This window comes from Vigna radiata, chromosome 5 (assembly GCF_000741045.1).
Source record: "Vigna radiata var. radiata cultivar VC1973A chromosome 5, Vradiata_ver6, whole genome shotgun sequence".
NCBI lineage: Eukaryota > Viridiplantae > Streptophyta > Magnoliopsida > Fabales > Fabaceae > Vigna > Vigna radiata.
In genome coordinates this window covers 23,041,722-23,058,831 of record NC_028355.1, presented here as the reverse complement: position 1 = coordinate 23,058,831, position 17,110 = coordinate 23,041,722, and the positions used below count along the sequence as shown (strand labels likewise).

Here is a 17,110-nt window from a genome sequence, read left to right as displayed (position 1 = left end):
TTTTGACACTATTTTGACACTGCACATGTGTCAAAATGTGGTTGGACGATTTCAAATTAAAAAAACTGAGACAAGGACATATTTGGAAGAAAAAAACCAAAGTTTTTTTTAAATTTGAAATCGTCCAACCACATTTTAACACGTGTACAGTGTCAAAATAGTGTAAAAGAATTGGTGTCAAAATATTATTTTCCTAAAATTAGATGGTGACCTTGATATTGACAATTTCTTTCAATATTATATTAAATAGGAAAATGATATTTTAACATCATTTTTTGACACTATTTTGACACTGCACATGTGTCAAAATGTGATTGGACGATTTCAAATTAAAAAAGTTGAGACAGGGGTATGTTTGGAAGAAAAAAACCAAAGTTTGTTTTTTAATTTGAAATCGTCCAATCACATTTTGACAAGTGTGCAGTGTCAAAATGGTGTCAAAAAATGGTGTTAAAATTTTATTTTCCTATTAAATAAATAAGAGTTTATTTTATTGAAAAGTTAAAAGTAAAAGTAATAAAAAAGGACAATGATATTTTAACATCATTTTTTGACACTATTTTGACACTACACACGTGTCAAGATGTGATTGGACGATTTCAAATTAAAAAAGTTGAGGCACGAGTATATTTGAAAGAGAAAAACCAAAGTTTGTTTTTTAATTTGAAATCGTCCAACTACATTTTGACACGTGTGCAGTGTCAAAATGATGTCAAAAAATGGTGTTAGAATTTTATTTTCCAATCAAAAATCATTGTAGCACTCTTATTTATAAAATTAAGAAAGAGAAATAACAATAAATGATAGGAGTGCAGGAAAGGAAGGCCGTTCTTATGATAGATATACACTTGCACACTTATAATTAATGCCATGCATATGGCGTGAGGCGAATCTTGAGAAACTCAGAAGAAGCGACTTAAATAGTTTTGAAGGATCTGGGCTACGAGCTGTTTGTATACTTTTTCAGTAGGATGATAACTATCCCAAAACACGTATTTGGAAGCATCGGAACAAGTTGCATCCAAACGGTTGCAGAGAACAGCAACCTCCAATTTCCCTGTGCCACAGCAGCCTTTGTCCATAACTTCGTAGCCTGCAACATAAACCAACCAACTCAATCAATTACATATATAATTCTACAAAATCATTTCAAAACTTGCTCCAGCTTCATTTACCATAGCTTTTGTAGTTCACAATGATATCCATTAGGGGGTTGTAAACGTCAATGTAAACGATCCTACTATCGGCCAAGTCACTCAGAGAATCAAGCTTGCTTGAGAGTTTAGAGTTAAATAACTTGGCCGCGTAATTGTAGTCCCCTGCGCACTCTCTTTCTAAGCCTCCGGCAAGTGTTCTTTGCGACGGAACGCAACCGATCGGTGGTGCACTTAATACTCCGATTCTTCGTGCTCCGAGTCCATATAATTCCTTTACCATATTTATAAGATTCAGTGAACTTTAAAATTCCAGCTTTTCGTACTTGTTATGAAAAACTGCATAAAAAAAGTGAAGAGTAGTACGTACCTTCACGAAATCAGAAGCGGAATTGCACATGAGATCTGTGTAAGCAGGAATATCATACTGTAATTGACGAGCGCGAGCGACAAAATACGTGTTTGCAATGTCATCACTTCCAGCTACCACAAGGAAAAAACTGTTTGCTAAGATGAAGTTGGTTCTATCCACTCCAACAATTTGTTTCAGCTTCTCTACGTATTCCTTGAACATTTCTAGTTGTTCGGACATTGATATCACCGACTGATTATCGTCGTAATATACAGTTATCATAATGAATTACAAAAATCAATCACAATAAGTTTGCATGAATTGATGTTAATTAGAATAGTGAGAATGATTTAGAGCTTAAATACCGCTATTTTTGGCGTTAAAGGATCGTATCCGGAAGCACCGGAAGCAAAGCACACTCCGGTGAGAAGGTCGTCTGGCTTGAGATTTGGATCCAAATAAGCTGGTAAAAGCTTCTTGATACCCAGTTCTTCAACTGAAAGTCAATCGAGTAATTAATTAGTTGCCACGTGGAACCAAATTATTTTGTTTGCTACGTGTTCGTTAACATGCACTCTATTTAGAGTTGAAAATGATAGGGGGATATAAAACAAAATAATGATGTATTTGTATGTAAGGAAATTAAACGAAAAGTTAAAATAAGAAAAAAAAAAGTACACATTTATGATTTTAGCAGTAGAAAAAGTAATGGTGATAGTGCTAACTGATTTCACGCTTAGTACTAACATTTTAATATTAGATGGGCCCACGTTTTTATATATAAACACGTTATATATTGGTTAAAATTTACTTTCTCAATTTTTCTTTTTAATTAAACACGTTATTGGTTAAAGTTTCTTAAAATAATAAAATTTAGTGAGTTCTATATATGAATGATTCTTTTGTAACTTTATAATTTTTAATTAATTTTAGTTTAATGAAAAATATATTGGAAAAAGTATTTCAAAATATATGATCTATCAATGACTTAACAATCGTATGATTATTAAGAAAAGGTAAATTTTTATATCTATTAAAAAGTATATAAACGATAAATTAGTAAATATAAGTTTTGGTATAAATATGTACTGAGCTTCATAATGCGATGATCCAAAGTATTGTTAGTGTTCGTATTGTTGATATATCAACATCGTACTTCAGTTTTTGTGAAGGTGCCTTTCATGGCATGTTTTCTTATTATGTATAACGATGTAAAATATGACCAGAAGAAATTAAATGAACCATTATGGTTATTTTCTTAATTCTACCCAACAGTATCCTTGGATAAGGAAAATAAAATTTTAACACCATTTTTTTACACTATTTTGACACTGTACACGTGTCAAAATGTGGTTGGACGATTTTAAATTAAAAAAACAAACTTTGGTTTTTCTCTTCCAAATATATCCTTGTCTCAGCTTTTTTAATTTGAAATCGTCCAATCACATCTTGACACGTGTACAGTGTTAAAATAGTGTCAAAAAATGGTGTTAAAATATCATTCTCCCTTGGATAATGATCATTAATTTTTTGCGTCTTTTAAGATGATTATCATTCGAGACTTTTTTATTAGGTGTTCATAACACTTGGGAATCATGCTATTAGCTATGCTTTAAGTGTGAGCATTTCACAAGAGACACGCATGTCTATTTAGGTTCAATGTGTACTTTGCGATGAAGCATCATTTTCATTTATGTCACAGCAGCTTTATGGTCTTAAAGACATTTGACATATCTAGCTACCTGTCTTACTATACCATGAATATTAATATTTGTTTTCATGTGTAGCTCTTATAAATACTACTTTGCTCTTTTGACTACGAAACAATAAATAAATAAATAAATCCAAGCATAAAAATATAAAATATTTTGTACAATTGCATGAAGATTTTTTCCTTTTTCAAGTGTCAAATTGAAGTTGTTAAACAAAGTTTTCAAGGCAGGGGGACCATGGCGTCACCACCATTTAAATGGCAGCGAAATCAATGAGTAATCAACCACGAATATTTAGAAAACCTTTTATTCAAAAACAGTTTAGCAAAATTGTTACAGATTTGAAAGTTAGTTCATCAATGAAAGTAAATAATAATATACACGTAAAATATTCTCAGAATATAAAATTGAAAAGATACTTTAATTAGCTCTTTCTCATTTAAATCAAATTTAAAATTTCAAAAAATGTACACTAAATCCCATAAACATACTCTCTCATCAAGCATCCTCGTCAACCTATTTTCATATTCCTATAACAAATCACTTCGTATTATTATTATTTTCGTAATTAATGAGCGTAGTAAGTACATAATTTTTCCATCTCGAGTACGTAGAGTTCTCCTGATAAACACGTGTGTATGTGTTTTTCAGTCGTAGAAAATTTAGTTTTAGTTTTGAAAAAAAAAAATATTGTTTGGTAATTGTATAGTTAACCATTTTGATTTGGGGAAGCATATATGAAGTTGGAAAAGTTAAAGAAAAGAAAAGTGGAGAGAAAAGAGAAGATATATAAAGTGTAAGTACCTAGCAAATCCGATGGAATTTTTCCGTTGCAAAATCGACCGGTTGGAATTCCTCCGTCGAAGTCTTTACCGTAAGGAGGGAAGTTACACTTCACCAGCGTTTTAACCTTGTTGTTGTTGCCGGGGTCAATGATCGAATCTCCGAAACCTATTACTGCGGGAATTGAAATATTTGGTGGCAGTTTCACCAAGCCCTTCGTTCTCAACGGCAAAAGTAACAGTAACATCAAACGGAGTATCAAGCTGGTTGTACGACAGTTCAAGAACTTCGTAAACACAGCCATGTATACTGTTGATGTTTTTCCACCAACGGCTATTGTTCTTTACGACTTCTCTCCCGTGATACAATCAAATAACTTCCATTAATGATCAACGTCTATTTATACACACAAGTCCTTTTACTTATTAATTGCACAAGCAAGACTAATTGCATCAAGCGGTTGATTATGCATTAACTTTTCAACTTTTTAATACCAAGAAAAAAATATGGTAGGTAAGATTATCTCAAATGCAGATCCTTTTAGAGGACTTGCTTAAAGTTAAACCACATTTCTTAACATAATTTACACCATTTTACGGAAATAAATAATATATATATATATATATATATATATATATATATATATATATTCATAAATAATTTAAATCCATCTGAAATATAAGATTTAGAAAAATTAATCTAAACCATTTAACTAAACTTTAATATCAACCATTCAAATTAATTTTGCATTGACATCTAGATAAAAATTATTTTCAACACCTTTATTATCAATAATTGCGAAAATAATAGACTGAATAGATATAATTACGAATGATAAAATGAGTTACGGCTTGTTTGTTGGTGCGGTACATCATATACGTTCGTAATACGGTAGATGGAACCTTCCTCTGTACACCTCGTTAATTACTTAAGGCTGAAGATACAATGCAATCTTCCTCTGCACCTATTATTTATATATAGTATATAAGTTGAGTAAGTATATACTTTTGAATAATAATGATAGAATAACGTATTTTTATATTTATTTTAAAAAATAATTTTAAAAAAATGATTTTTTGTATTTTTTTAAATAAAAAAATAAAAAATATAATATTAAGTAAATATAAAAGTTTTATACGTGTTAAAGTATCATTTTTCATATATTTTTTTTTATGCATCAATGTTTGCAACAGTGAGATGTATAGTTGAGGTACATCCATATTTTGAACAAAGAGTAAAGAAAAAGGAAGAGAACACGTTTACCTTCTGATATACTTTTAGTGGCGATAACCAAACTTCAGCTATTAGTTAAAGAAATACAGTAGAACAAAGCTTGTGTCTACCATGTTATCATGAATTTGCTGTTTTGGATTCTGTCGCCTTTCATTAGCTGATTAATTATTTCATGCAGCGTGGGCAACACTTTAAATCCAAGTAAGAAATGAAAATTATATTTTCACGCACGCACTAGTTTCGTTTTCAATGAGAATTCAGCTAATTCCGAAATAACTATGGTCATTTTAGTGAAGTAATATGTTTTATACATAGGTTTACGCCACTACTTATTTTAGTTATGCATACATATTTTTTTATTGGAAAACCTTTGAAAAAAAAAACACAACAGTTTTGTTTCTCTTTACGAATAAAACGGAGAGATATGAAGCATGTTTATATTTAAATGGGTTGTTATTGGTTGGGAATATGGTGACATGCTGCAAATGGGTCACCATGTTTATATTTAAATGATAACTCTCTCTTAATATCTTTCTTTCTCCTTGACAAGATTTTGTTACCATTATTTATATTTAAATGTTTAAAATTATAATTAAATAAAAAATTTTAATATATGTATTCTAATCTAATTAACAAAAATTTTAAACATACTAATACTTTTTGAAGAAAAAAAGTAAAGTTTTCGGAACCTTTTAAAAGGCTATCTAAAACCAACTATACTATTTTTTATTTTTTTTTATGGAGAAATCAAAAGGATAAAAGAAAGACAGCTTAAATAAGAAGAGGAAGTGGACAGGAACAACAAGGGTAATGAAAGGATGGTGAAGATCACGGATTTCAGAGGATGTTGATGATACTATTAATAATGATTGAAATATGCATTCGGTGACATACCTTAACCTGACACCAACAATTAGTTGAACTGCATCTTCTATACAAAGCCGTCACTACAGAGTCAAAGGACCACCTTCTATAGCTTCCACCATACCACACATACATTTAAGGGCTAATTATACATTAATACAATTTTTTTAATAATATTTTAATACAATATACATATTATTTTTTTGTGTTAAATTTAAAATACATTAATACAATAATAAATAAATGAATCAGAAAAAAAAAACACAAATTTTATATTAAAATATATTCAAAAAATTTATGTCAATTTTTTCCCCAAAACTATTTACGATTACTTTTTATATATTGAGAGTAACAACTTTATTAAAATATCCTCTTTTTTATTAATAAATATATTATTTTTACTTTAGCTATTCTCATATAAGATTTACATGGTATTTCATTCCGATTCAATTCATTTATTTAAGTGTAACATGAAGAAGAAAAATTAACTAAAAGTGCGTTATATAAAATGAAAATATCAGAGTTACTTTGGCACAAATTATAAGTACACGGACAATTTAGGACATGAAGTATTCAGAAAAAAAAATGGATGGAGGGAGCATTTACAAAGGGGTCATTTGGTCTTTACGCTTTAATTATTTCTACGTTTGAAATTAACTTTTTTTTCTTAATAATGGTGAAACTTTTATCTTTTATCAAAAATAAAATAAAATAAAAGTCAACAAGAAAAACTGGACTTAATTGCATTTTTTATTCCTCGTATATCATATTTGTGTAATTTTGAACTTTCATAAATGTGTTCAAATTAGCTTCCAAAAATATTTTCAATTATGTGACATTTTTATCACCTTATTAGTATGTAATTAAATTTTAAAGATATTGTTAACGTGTGATAATTGTATTGTTCAATACATGTGACCTAATAGCACCTTTGGTGAGTTTAATTAGTATCAAAATCAAGGGGGACAAAAATAAATTAAGTGAATTAGCATATGCATTACATTACATAGCATTTAATAGATATTTTCATATTCGTGGAACTCTTACGTGTAAAGTTTCGTATAACTTTACAAAATTTCTCATATTATTACATGTGTTTTATCTAACTTATCCAAAATGGAACTTATATTCGATAAACATAAATAATAATTCAAAAATATCTTTTATTTCTAATATTAAACATATTTTTGCACTAAACGAAACACTGCATGGGAATTAGAGGGACCGACAACAATAATTGGAAAGCATCGTATACCTTGTGCTTGAAGTTGAAGCACTTACTTACCTATAACACCGTCAAAATTTAGGTATGGTGATATGACCTTTGGGACACAACAACAATAAATTTTTTAGAGTACCTCAGCAATAATATGGTTTACCAGAGTATAATAAACTTGCGTGTTTGAAATTTTTAATCATATGATAACCAAATAAAATAATTGAAACCAGAAAGTTTGAGAGCTTTAATTCCAAAACTAATTCATACACCAAATGAGTCGTAAATAATGTATTAAATATATATGAGAAATTTAAAATGCTTGAGGTAGGTTTATCATGTTCTCGTGAAGAAATGTGCAAGTCTGATTCATGCACGATGCAAGTGGGTGTCATAATAATGAGTTGAAATTCATTAAATTAAAAGTACATAATCTATGGACGAAGACTGACAGATTATATAAACAGAGAAGTTAAGTTTGAAAGTGCTTTAATTAGCCATTTTCAATAAATAAATCTTCCAGCTCAAACTCCCCCACATCATTCAAACTTCAATTGGTCACACTCATTTAAATTTAATAATTTCATGATGCTAGCAAAATCCACACAGCAACATCTGGAATGTGATCAACGAAAAAGATTTAGGTAAATGTTGCAAACTCAAACTTAGAGATTAAACACAGCTCATAACTTCAGTTTTCTTTAATATGAAAGTCAAGTCATAAGTGATGACGTACATATACATTAAGAATAAATAAAGAACATATTTACCTCCTTAGACATTTTTAATTTATTTTTTTCCTAACCATTCATTCAATTTTATTTTATTTATGATAAATATTATATAATTTATTTTTTAATCTAATTGACTCTTAAAAGTAATAATTTTACACTGACTGGTTTTTTTTCTAAATTTTAATATGTTTTAAACTACGACAATTGATATACAAAAAAATTAAATTATCATGATTTAAAATAAATTATGGATTAAAAACTTATTCATTTATCAAACTTTAACATATTTAGATTCCAAACTTAAAAAATGAATGAAAAGAGTCTTTTCAATTTAATAATTTTTTTTAAAATTAGTATTTGAGTTAAAATATGTTAAGAAATGTAAATAATTCAAATGTTAGTGTGGTATAACATGTAAAAAATATTTAACACAATTGAATTAGGTGAATTATATATATATATATATATATATATATATATATATATATACACACTTTTTAAGTTTTAGATCAAATTATAGAAAGATAATTTTGTATATAAATTAAGAAACTAAAACATATTTAATCTTTAATTGAGTTTAAAATCATAAAAATAAAAGATTATTTAAAGAATAATTGAGAATAAATATAAACCTAAATGTTATATGCAAATATAGATAAAGTTTTAAGATCAATTTATATAGATTAATTAAATAATGGGTTAAATTTCTTTGGCTTTTAGCATAAAATTAATATTTGTTATTGTTAAAATTTGTAATATATTTTGATTTAAAACTTATTAAAAAACAATAAATATAATTCGTTTAATCCAATCACATACTTTTTTTTTGTAATATTTAAATTGTTTTCACATAAAAAATATGTCAACTTATTTTTAAAAATTTAAAATTAAATTATATAAAACTTTGAATAAGTACAAATTTTAATTTAATGTGAAAGAGAAAAGAAAAACATGTTTAGTTTTTAAATCCATATATTATAATTGGGTTGATGAGTATGCTGGTTCATTTTGTCTGGTCATTTGTGAGTAATGATACCGAAAGGACTTTGAGCATATATAGTCGTAAAAGGCCTTCTTGTTCTTCACAATCACATCACAATCACGTGCATCTTTGGGGCCATATTTAAATTAAATTTAATATGCAGATGGCAACTAACTTTTTTAGTTGTTAGATAACAGATAAAATTTTAAAATATCAAATCATATCATATGCACTGAATGAACCCTAATTCCACTCGTCCAACTTCCATTGCTCTGGTAGTTGCTGCATCCCAATGCCCAATTCCCAATTGCCATATAATCAAATACCTTAATTACATTTTTAATCTTTAATAATTCTGGATCAATCCAGTTTCCACTTTTCAAATTTCAAAAACATTATTTTATTTCATACTATCAAATTTACTGTTTAAAACTAAATTAAAAAAAAAACATTTTAAATATGTTCTTTTTCCTAAATGCAACTGCTCAATCTAATTAATTTAAATTTGACTTTTTTGGCCATTAAATTTAATAATGTTTTGGATAATTATATTTTATAACTTCAACAGTAACAGACTAATCCATAAATTGTATTATGGGTACAGGTGTAGTGTAGCGGGTATAATAATACCATTGATGTTTATGTAATCATCATATTTAAAAAATAAAATAAAATATACGTCCTATTTATTTTTTGTTTGCTTTTTTTTTTTGAGATTATTCTACACATTAAAAAATACAATCGTTTTTCTTGATTTTAATAAAATAGTTGTAAATTTTTTTTATTTTATTTTATACTCTTTTCTCTCCACTTCCACACAAGAAAATAAAATCCCACTTTTTTTTGTTACAATATGTATTTTTGTTATACAATACATATATTTTAGGAATACTATTAATTTATTAGTCAAATTTAATGCACTTAACTAGTTTTTTTAATATATGTAAGTTATTTTTTTCTAATGTATGAAAACAGAGAGAGTATTGTAATTGATAAAAGTAATTATTGTATTATTTAATTTTGCAAATGACATATATCAATAACAATAAAAAAGATTTCTAACAATTTGACACTTGAACATAAATATAGATTATTTAATTTTCAAAAAAACAGAAAAAAAGAATATAAGTATCATAACTTAACAAACTACGCTAACAAATTATATAGGGTGTGATTTATTAAAATATGATTCAAGAGAGACGAAAGATGAAGAAAAAAAAAATCAAGGAGTAAACAGAATCACAAACAATAACTCAATTATGGAAAACCTGTGACACCCGGGCACTGACGAGGGCGGGGAGTGATCGCCGGTGTAAGAAGCATGGTGCAGGGGGCACGGACAAGGAGCGGCTCCTGGCAGGCTTCGAGTGGAAGGGGCACATGGACGAATCAAACATACACCGGAATGAGAGGGATCTAGAGACTGTATAGGTATGGGACTATACAGTTGAAGGATAGCTTAAAAGAATTGATTTGGCTACCCATATCACCAAAATGCATTTACTTTTCGGAAGCCTAACCCATAAGAACTCCATGGTTAAGCGTGCTTAGCCTGGAGAAATTCTGGGATGGGTGACCTTTCGGGAAGTTTTCCCGGAAAGTGTGCGAGTGAGGACAAAGCACACTGGAAAGTTTCATGGTGATGTGTGGGGACAGTCAACAGTCCCTGTATGTTGCCGGAACGTCACAAAACCTAGATATTTGGTTTCACAAACTCAATTAGGAATTGGGATGTGAAATGAAATTATTTAGTATAAATATATTTCAACATTGATTGAAAAATTTAGATATGAATTTAAATATATTTGTGACTTATGTCTAGGATATATTCGATCATTTTTATTTTGTTTGTCACTATTTCTTTTTATTCAATTATTATTTGATATTTTTATTTTATATTTATATAATTATATTTTATTTTTTATATTTAAAATTTGATTTATATCTTTTTATATTAATTTTTATAATATTATATTTTCTTAATTATTTAATTAATCTAATGGATAAATATAAGATAAAAAATTTGTATCCACTAGATAAGAAATTAGAATGAAACAGTCTAACTCATACTCTGCTTACTATCCTAATTCAAATGTTAGTTTTTTTTATTAGTTATATTTATACCTAATTGTTAATAACATGTTCTCGATCTAGAACCACCTTATCATGCAATTTTTTTTTTATAGAATTATTAATTTAGTCTTTATTATTTAGGCAGTATAAAAAAATATATATATATATATATATATATATATATAGAGAGAGAGAGAGAGAGAGGTGAGAGAGAGAGAGGTGAGCTTTCATTCTTGTTTTCTCACTTAAAACTATTTTTTCTTTCTCGTATAACTGATTGTCTAGAGGCAACAATAATATGAAAAAAAAAAAAAAAACTGAAGTAATGGTTTTAAAGTGTTCAATTTCCCATAACGAACATATCACTCAAAAATGATGAAACAAACTCAATTGGAGGGGAACAGATATCCAAAAAATGATGAAACATACTTAAGAAACAGATAGTTTAAACACATAGCTATGGATTTAATTATTTACTCATAAAAATAAATGAATATCCAAAAGAGCAATATAAATATGAGAAAAATACATAATTAAAAAAAAAAGAGAAAGATATAAAGCCTTCCTTTATCAAATAGATATGTTATCTTTATTTCGTTTCCAAGATTAATAACAAAAATAGACATATAATTAAAGTAAAAGTTAGTCAAGTAATATGCTAAACTTCTTTTATATTATTAGTATATTTAGATTAAAATGAATAATGATTATATTGTCTTATTACAATATATAAAAGTAATAAGAAAGTGATATCAGATGAACTGGTACAAATATTTTTTGAGAAGAGGAGGTACGAGCTTTCTGTAAACACTTTCAGAAGGATGAAAACCATCCCAAAAAACGTAATCTCCCGCATTCTGACACGTGGGGTCCAAAGAGTTGCAGAACACTGCAGTCTCTATTTTGCCCGTACCACAACATCCTCTGTCTCCCACTTTAAAACCTGCAATGCAGTTGTAAAGCCATCACGAAATTATAAATTCAACTTTTCCTATATATTTTTTACTTCACAATTTCTTTTATAACAATGGAGAAAGTTGAAAAATTACCATAATTTTGGTAATTTACAATGATATCAAGTAGAGGGTTGTAAACATCAAGGTAAACCACCGTGGCATTAGGCAAATTCTGGTTAAGAGAAGCCAACTCCTTTGCCAGTTTGCCGTTGAATAACTTGGCCGCGTCGTTATACTTTTCTGCACATTTTCTAAGCAATCCTCCCAAAATTGTTCTCTGAAATGGCACACACCCAATCGGTGGGGCACTGAATACTCCTATCCTCCGAGCACCTAGTTGATATATTTCCTTTCAATTATATTGAGAATAATTAATTTATGTACATTTTCGCCACACAATTAATAAAAATTGCCATATTCTATATAATTTCCGAGTCTATAATTATAAACTTTCTGCATACCTTTAAGAAACTAGAAGCTGAGCTAACCATTAGGTCAGTGTAAGTAGGAATATCATATTGCACTTCTCTAGCATGACTCAGAAAGTAAGTGTTGGAAATGTCGTTGCTGCCTTCCACCACAAGGACAATGCTATTGGCTAGGATGAAGTTGGTTCGGTCCTCCCCGACAAGTCCTTCAAGCTTTCTTATGTAGTCTTTGAACATGTCTATTTGACCAGACAATGATATAGCTGTCTGGCATTAAAACAGGAATCGAGTTGGAACATGTTTCTGTTATCAACCAAAATTTAGGAGCTGAAAGTATCCGTACCGCCATTTTAGCTGTGAGAGGATCGTAGCCTGAACCACCAGATGCAAAACAGACACCGGTGAGGAGATCATTAGGTTGGAGATTTGGATCGAAATATGCCGGTAGAAGATCCTTAATTCCTAGTTCTTCAGCTGATCATATAACGTTAACAAATCTTGTTACTCTCGACAACAAGTTCAATATAAATGAATTTCATTTATTATCCGTTTATGTTTCTCCACCGTAAAACATTGTACAGCACTTTAAAAACATTTTGTTCTGTTCCGATATTTTTTTAACCTCGTAAAATTAATACTTTTTTTTAATTGACAATATTAGTTATTAATATTTATTAGTGAGAGAATTGAATAAAAAAAATTATTTGTGAGAGAAACTAATGTTTAGCGTAAGAAATCTTTTAGATTTGAATCTCATACATAATGCAGATGAACTTTTATTTAAGACTTAAATTCTCTTTAGCTCTTTAACTAGGCTTTAGAAGCTATATATAACACATAATATAGGTAGTGTCTGTTTAAATTATAATTAATGGTTATGTATTAGGATCTTCCAAGTTTATGTTTTTTCACAAGTATTACTCAGATATTTCCCACCATTGATATACAAATCATTGTAGTTGGATTTATTCATAGGTATATATATATATATATATATATATATATATATATATATATATATATATATATATATATATATATATATATATATATATATGATTCTAATTAATTTACAATTAATTGTCCTTGAATTTATTAAAACCTATTTAATTGTGATTTTTTTTTTCTTTCCAATAGATTAACTAAAAAATATACTATTTGACATAGCAATACAAATCATACCAACTCAACAGTCAACAAACAACTTTATTATTACTAAATCAATTTCATTTATACTATCATTATCCACAATATATAACATGATTGTTCTTTGTTATGACTAGTTAATGAACTTTAATTTTATTTTTCTCGAAGATACAAATATGTATGTTGACTCGTTAAATTTTTATATTTGGATTTCTAAAACTCTTTTGACCTAACAAAGTTAAAAGAAACAACAATAAAAAAAATATTAAAATTTTGAAAAAAAAAACATTTTTTTCGGTCAATAAGTGAACTATAGTAATTTATAAACTAGTTTGACTAATATAAAAATGTTCGATAAAAATATCAAAGTAATTTATTTTAAAAGTTTCCAACTTATAAATTATAAATTATTTGATAACTTATTACTTTTTTTGTTACTATCTCTTATATTATAATATTTTTATTATCTTTAATTTTATTTTATTTATTATTATTTATTTCAATCTTTTGGACATAATTAATTATTACGGTAGTTTTGGTTTTTGTTGAATTATTTCTGAATTCTTGATATGCATTTCAAAATAAACAAAAATTAACATGGAAAATTGAATAAATGTTTCATTATAGAATGCTAGAAAAGGAAATTCAATATAATAGTAATTGGAATTAAGAAATGAAAAAAAATAATATTATAATTACACAATAACAATTTCATTTACATCATAAAATCTATGTAATTATATTACTTTATATTTAACAACTATAATATAAATTACTTTATCAAATTCTTGGAATCCAAATAGGAATTATAAGTTACCAGCTAGTTAATCAACTACCAACTAACTTATCAATTGTTTTTACCAAACCCAAAAGAGTATAAGAATTCAATTAAAAAGAGAGCTTTTCCTTAATATGTTTTTTTCTTTTCATTCCTATATGCTTTTTATCTTTTAATGAACGTTGGTATCAATCGATTATTGAATTAAATTGTTAATAATAAAACGAAGATATATTTTACTACCCTATGAATTTGTTTTCGTATGATTGATAACCATTACATGTGGTCATATGTCGAAGAATAATCGTCTGAAAGAGCTCACCTCTGACGTGAAGCAGTTTTCATTCGCATTAAACACCTTTTCAAGTTGATAAATCTTGCAATACTAAGAATGTAATGAGATATGAGATTATTGAATCTGCATTGAACAAATTGATGAAACAATGCACAACAACAACTCAAATTCTGGTATCAACCATTTCAAATATAATGTTAAATTTGCTTTCTCTAAATTTGACGATATTAATACACTTGAATGCATATTTAAGGGCAATAACAAATTTTTTAATTGCTACAAGCTTCATATGAACAATGTTTAATCATTGTTGCAAAGTGTTTAAGTAAGGAAATTATATATGTATTATATTGATTAGTTGAATTCTTAGTTGGCTTTTCTTAAAATTCTTGAATTAGAACTCAGACTTCTTTTTCGTATGAATGTCCTAGTTTTCGTATGTTTAAGTTACTCAAATCAACTCAGTTGATAAGTATTATATTAAGTTTACTACTTTGCCTAATTAAGCTATAGGAATTTCACATAAAACTCTTTTGAATTATTTTATTGTTAGATTTTAGGCTTAATAGCCAATTTTGTCCCCAATTTCGTTGACAAATCTCAATTTAGTCCCTCGTTTTAAAAGTGTTTGAAATGAGTCCTCACTTTCAAAATTTTGAGTCAAATTAGTCCCTTTTGTTAAACAGAACCAAATGGTCATAAGGGTTTAATGATTTAGCATAAGAGATATTATTTTATAGATATATATCTATAAACTAATATCTCTTCTGCCAAATCATCAAGCCCTTAACGTTGTTTGTTTCTGTTTGACGGAAGAGACTAATTTGACTCACAATTTTGAAAGTAAGGATCCATTTCAATCACTTTTAAAACGAGGAACTAAATTGAGATTTGTCAACGAAACTGAAGACAAAATTGACTATTAAACCTATATTTTATATGATTTACCAAACTTCAACGATATTAATTTTCGATGCATTGACCAAATATTCGACAAAAAGTATATTCCTTAAACTAGATCTTATGAGTCACCATATTTTCCATAATCACAAGGTACGCTCAATCAACCACTTTCGAAAGTTGAAATTCAATAGTCTCTCCCATTCTTACCTACACCTCTTGCTACTACGATGAGGTTAAGATAAATTATCAAATTGAGATGAAATTGTGCAGCTCTTACTTTAGTTCTTATCATTTATTAATAGAAGAATTGAATCTTAATCTCTTTTCGTCATCTTTTTAAATCTATCAAATCAATCATATATTTTTTAAATGTTAATAGAAGAATTAAATCAACTTTATATCTCCTATATATAGTACTTTTATCTAACATTTGTTTAAAATTAAAATGAGAGTAATTTATACTTTCAAATTACTAATTGAACCTATCCTTATTTTTCTCACGTGTAGCTAATAGGTTGGTTAAAATTTTGATAATTAAAATTGAAAAATATTTCTGGTAAGTTACTTTTTTTTTATCTCTTATTTATAACAAAATAATATTTTAAATTTTAAAAAACTAAATAATTTCAGAGGAAACGATTGCTATAAAAATAACATATTAATTCAGTTATTTAAAAATGCTTTATAATATAATAATACGACATATATCTATCTCTAGTTTTGAGATTAATTATGATGCACTAACCTTAATAGGATGAATGTTTAAGATGTCACTTCAAATTCATTTAACAGTATAAATATCGTCAAATTGTTAAATTATTCAAAAATTCAATTTTATAACAGTATAAATATCAGTAGATGTTAAATTAAAACAGTAAGAAAAACAAATTAAAAAAAAAAGGGAAGGAAAGAATAATGTACCTATAAGATCGGAAGGAACTTTTCCGTTACCGAATCGACCGGTCGGAATGGCTCCTTGGAAGTCTCTACCATAGGGAGGGAAATTGCACTTTGCAAGCGTTTGCGTGTTATTGTTGTTGTTGCCGGTGTCCATTATCGAATCTCCGAACACCAAGACTGCAGGAACCTTAAAATTTGGTGGAAGTTGCGATGAACCTTTGGTTTTGCAAAAGAGGATGATGAAGAACAGTAACAGTAACAGGAGACGGAGCAGAAGTGAAGAAGGAATTAAAGAAGAATCCATGGCGGTGGTACTTCTTAATCTCACTTCAACTGCATTTAAATAACTACTCAGACTGTCACACCAACAACAAAACGAGTATCACGCAACAATCTCTCCTCTTGCTTTAAGCTCATTCATTGCACGCATAAAATTGTTTCATCTAACTTCTGACTGCACGGACCTTTCATTTATGATCTCTCTCTACTTTTTTTTACTCTAACTAACCGATAGAGCCTAAGTTTATACGTTATGATCAATTTCGTGTTTTTGATCAAGATTTTCTCTCCATTGATGGGAGCTTCATTAAATAATAAGCTG

The 17,110-nt window shown here is 28.0% G+C and overlaps 2 protein-coding genes across 2 annotated transcripts; both read right to left on the bottom strand.

Annotated features, from left to right (window-relative positions):
• Positions 1-754: 754 nt before the first annotated feature.
• On the bottom strand, positions 755-4,369 carry LOC106761047 (GDSL esterase/lipase EXL3). The gene is made up of 5 exons (XM_014644521.2): positions 4,023-4,369; positions 1,872-2,002; positions 1,525-1,758; positions 1,176-1,428; positions 755-1,093 (listed from the first exon to the last, which is right to left on the bottom strand). The coding sequence occupies exons 1-5, from the start codon at positions 4,303-4,305 to the stop codon at positions 903-905; spliced, it is 1,092 nt and encodes a 363-aa protein (XP_014500007.1). The 5' UTR covers positions 4,306-4,369; the 3' UTR covers positions 755-902.
• A 7,372-nt stretch (positions 4,370-11,741) lies between these two features.
• LOC106761291 (GDSL esterase/lipase EXL3) lies at positions 11,742-17,038 on the bottom strand. Its single transcript, XM_014644826.2, has 5 exons — positions 16,531-17,038; positions 12,831-12,961; positions 12,521-12,754; positions 12,153-12,408; positions 11,742-12,046 (listed from the first exon to the last, which is right to left on the bottom strand). Exons 1-5 carry the CDS (start codon positions 16,811-16,813, stop codon positions 11,856-11,858), a joined length of 1,095 nt encoding a protein of 364 aa, XP_014500312.1. The 5' UTR covers positions 16,814-17,038; the 3' UTR covers positions 11,742-11,855.
• Positions 17,039-17,110: the final 72 nt, after the last annotated feature.

Bases quoted from the DNA above. Each gene is read 5' to 3' on its own strand.
- LOC106761047 (XM_014644521.2), bottom strand. From the start codon at position 4,305: ATGGCTGTGTTTACGAAGTTCTTGAACTGTCGTACAACCAGCTTGATA. The intron at 2,003-4,022 runs GTACTTACACTT...ATTGACTTTCAG, and splicing joins AATTCCATCGGATTTGCTAG to TTGAAGAACTGGGTATCAAG. The intron at 1,094-1,175 runs GTAAATGAAGCT...TTTATGTTGCAG, and splicing joins TGTGAACTACAAAAGCTATG to GCTACGAAGTTATGGACAAA.
- LOC106761291 (XM_014644826.2), bottom strand. From the start codon at position 16,813: ATGGATTCTTCTTTAATTCCTTCTTCACTTCTGCTCCGTCTCCTGTTA. The intron at 12,755-12,830 runs GTACGGATACTT...TTTTAATGCCAG, and splicing joins CTCTCACAGCTAAAATGGCG to ACAGCTATATCATTGTCTGG. The intron at 12,047-12,152 runs GTAATTTTTCAA...ACTGCATTGCAG, and splicing joins TGTAAATTACCAAAATTATG to GTTTTAAAGTGGGAGACAGA.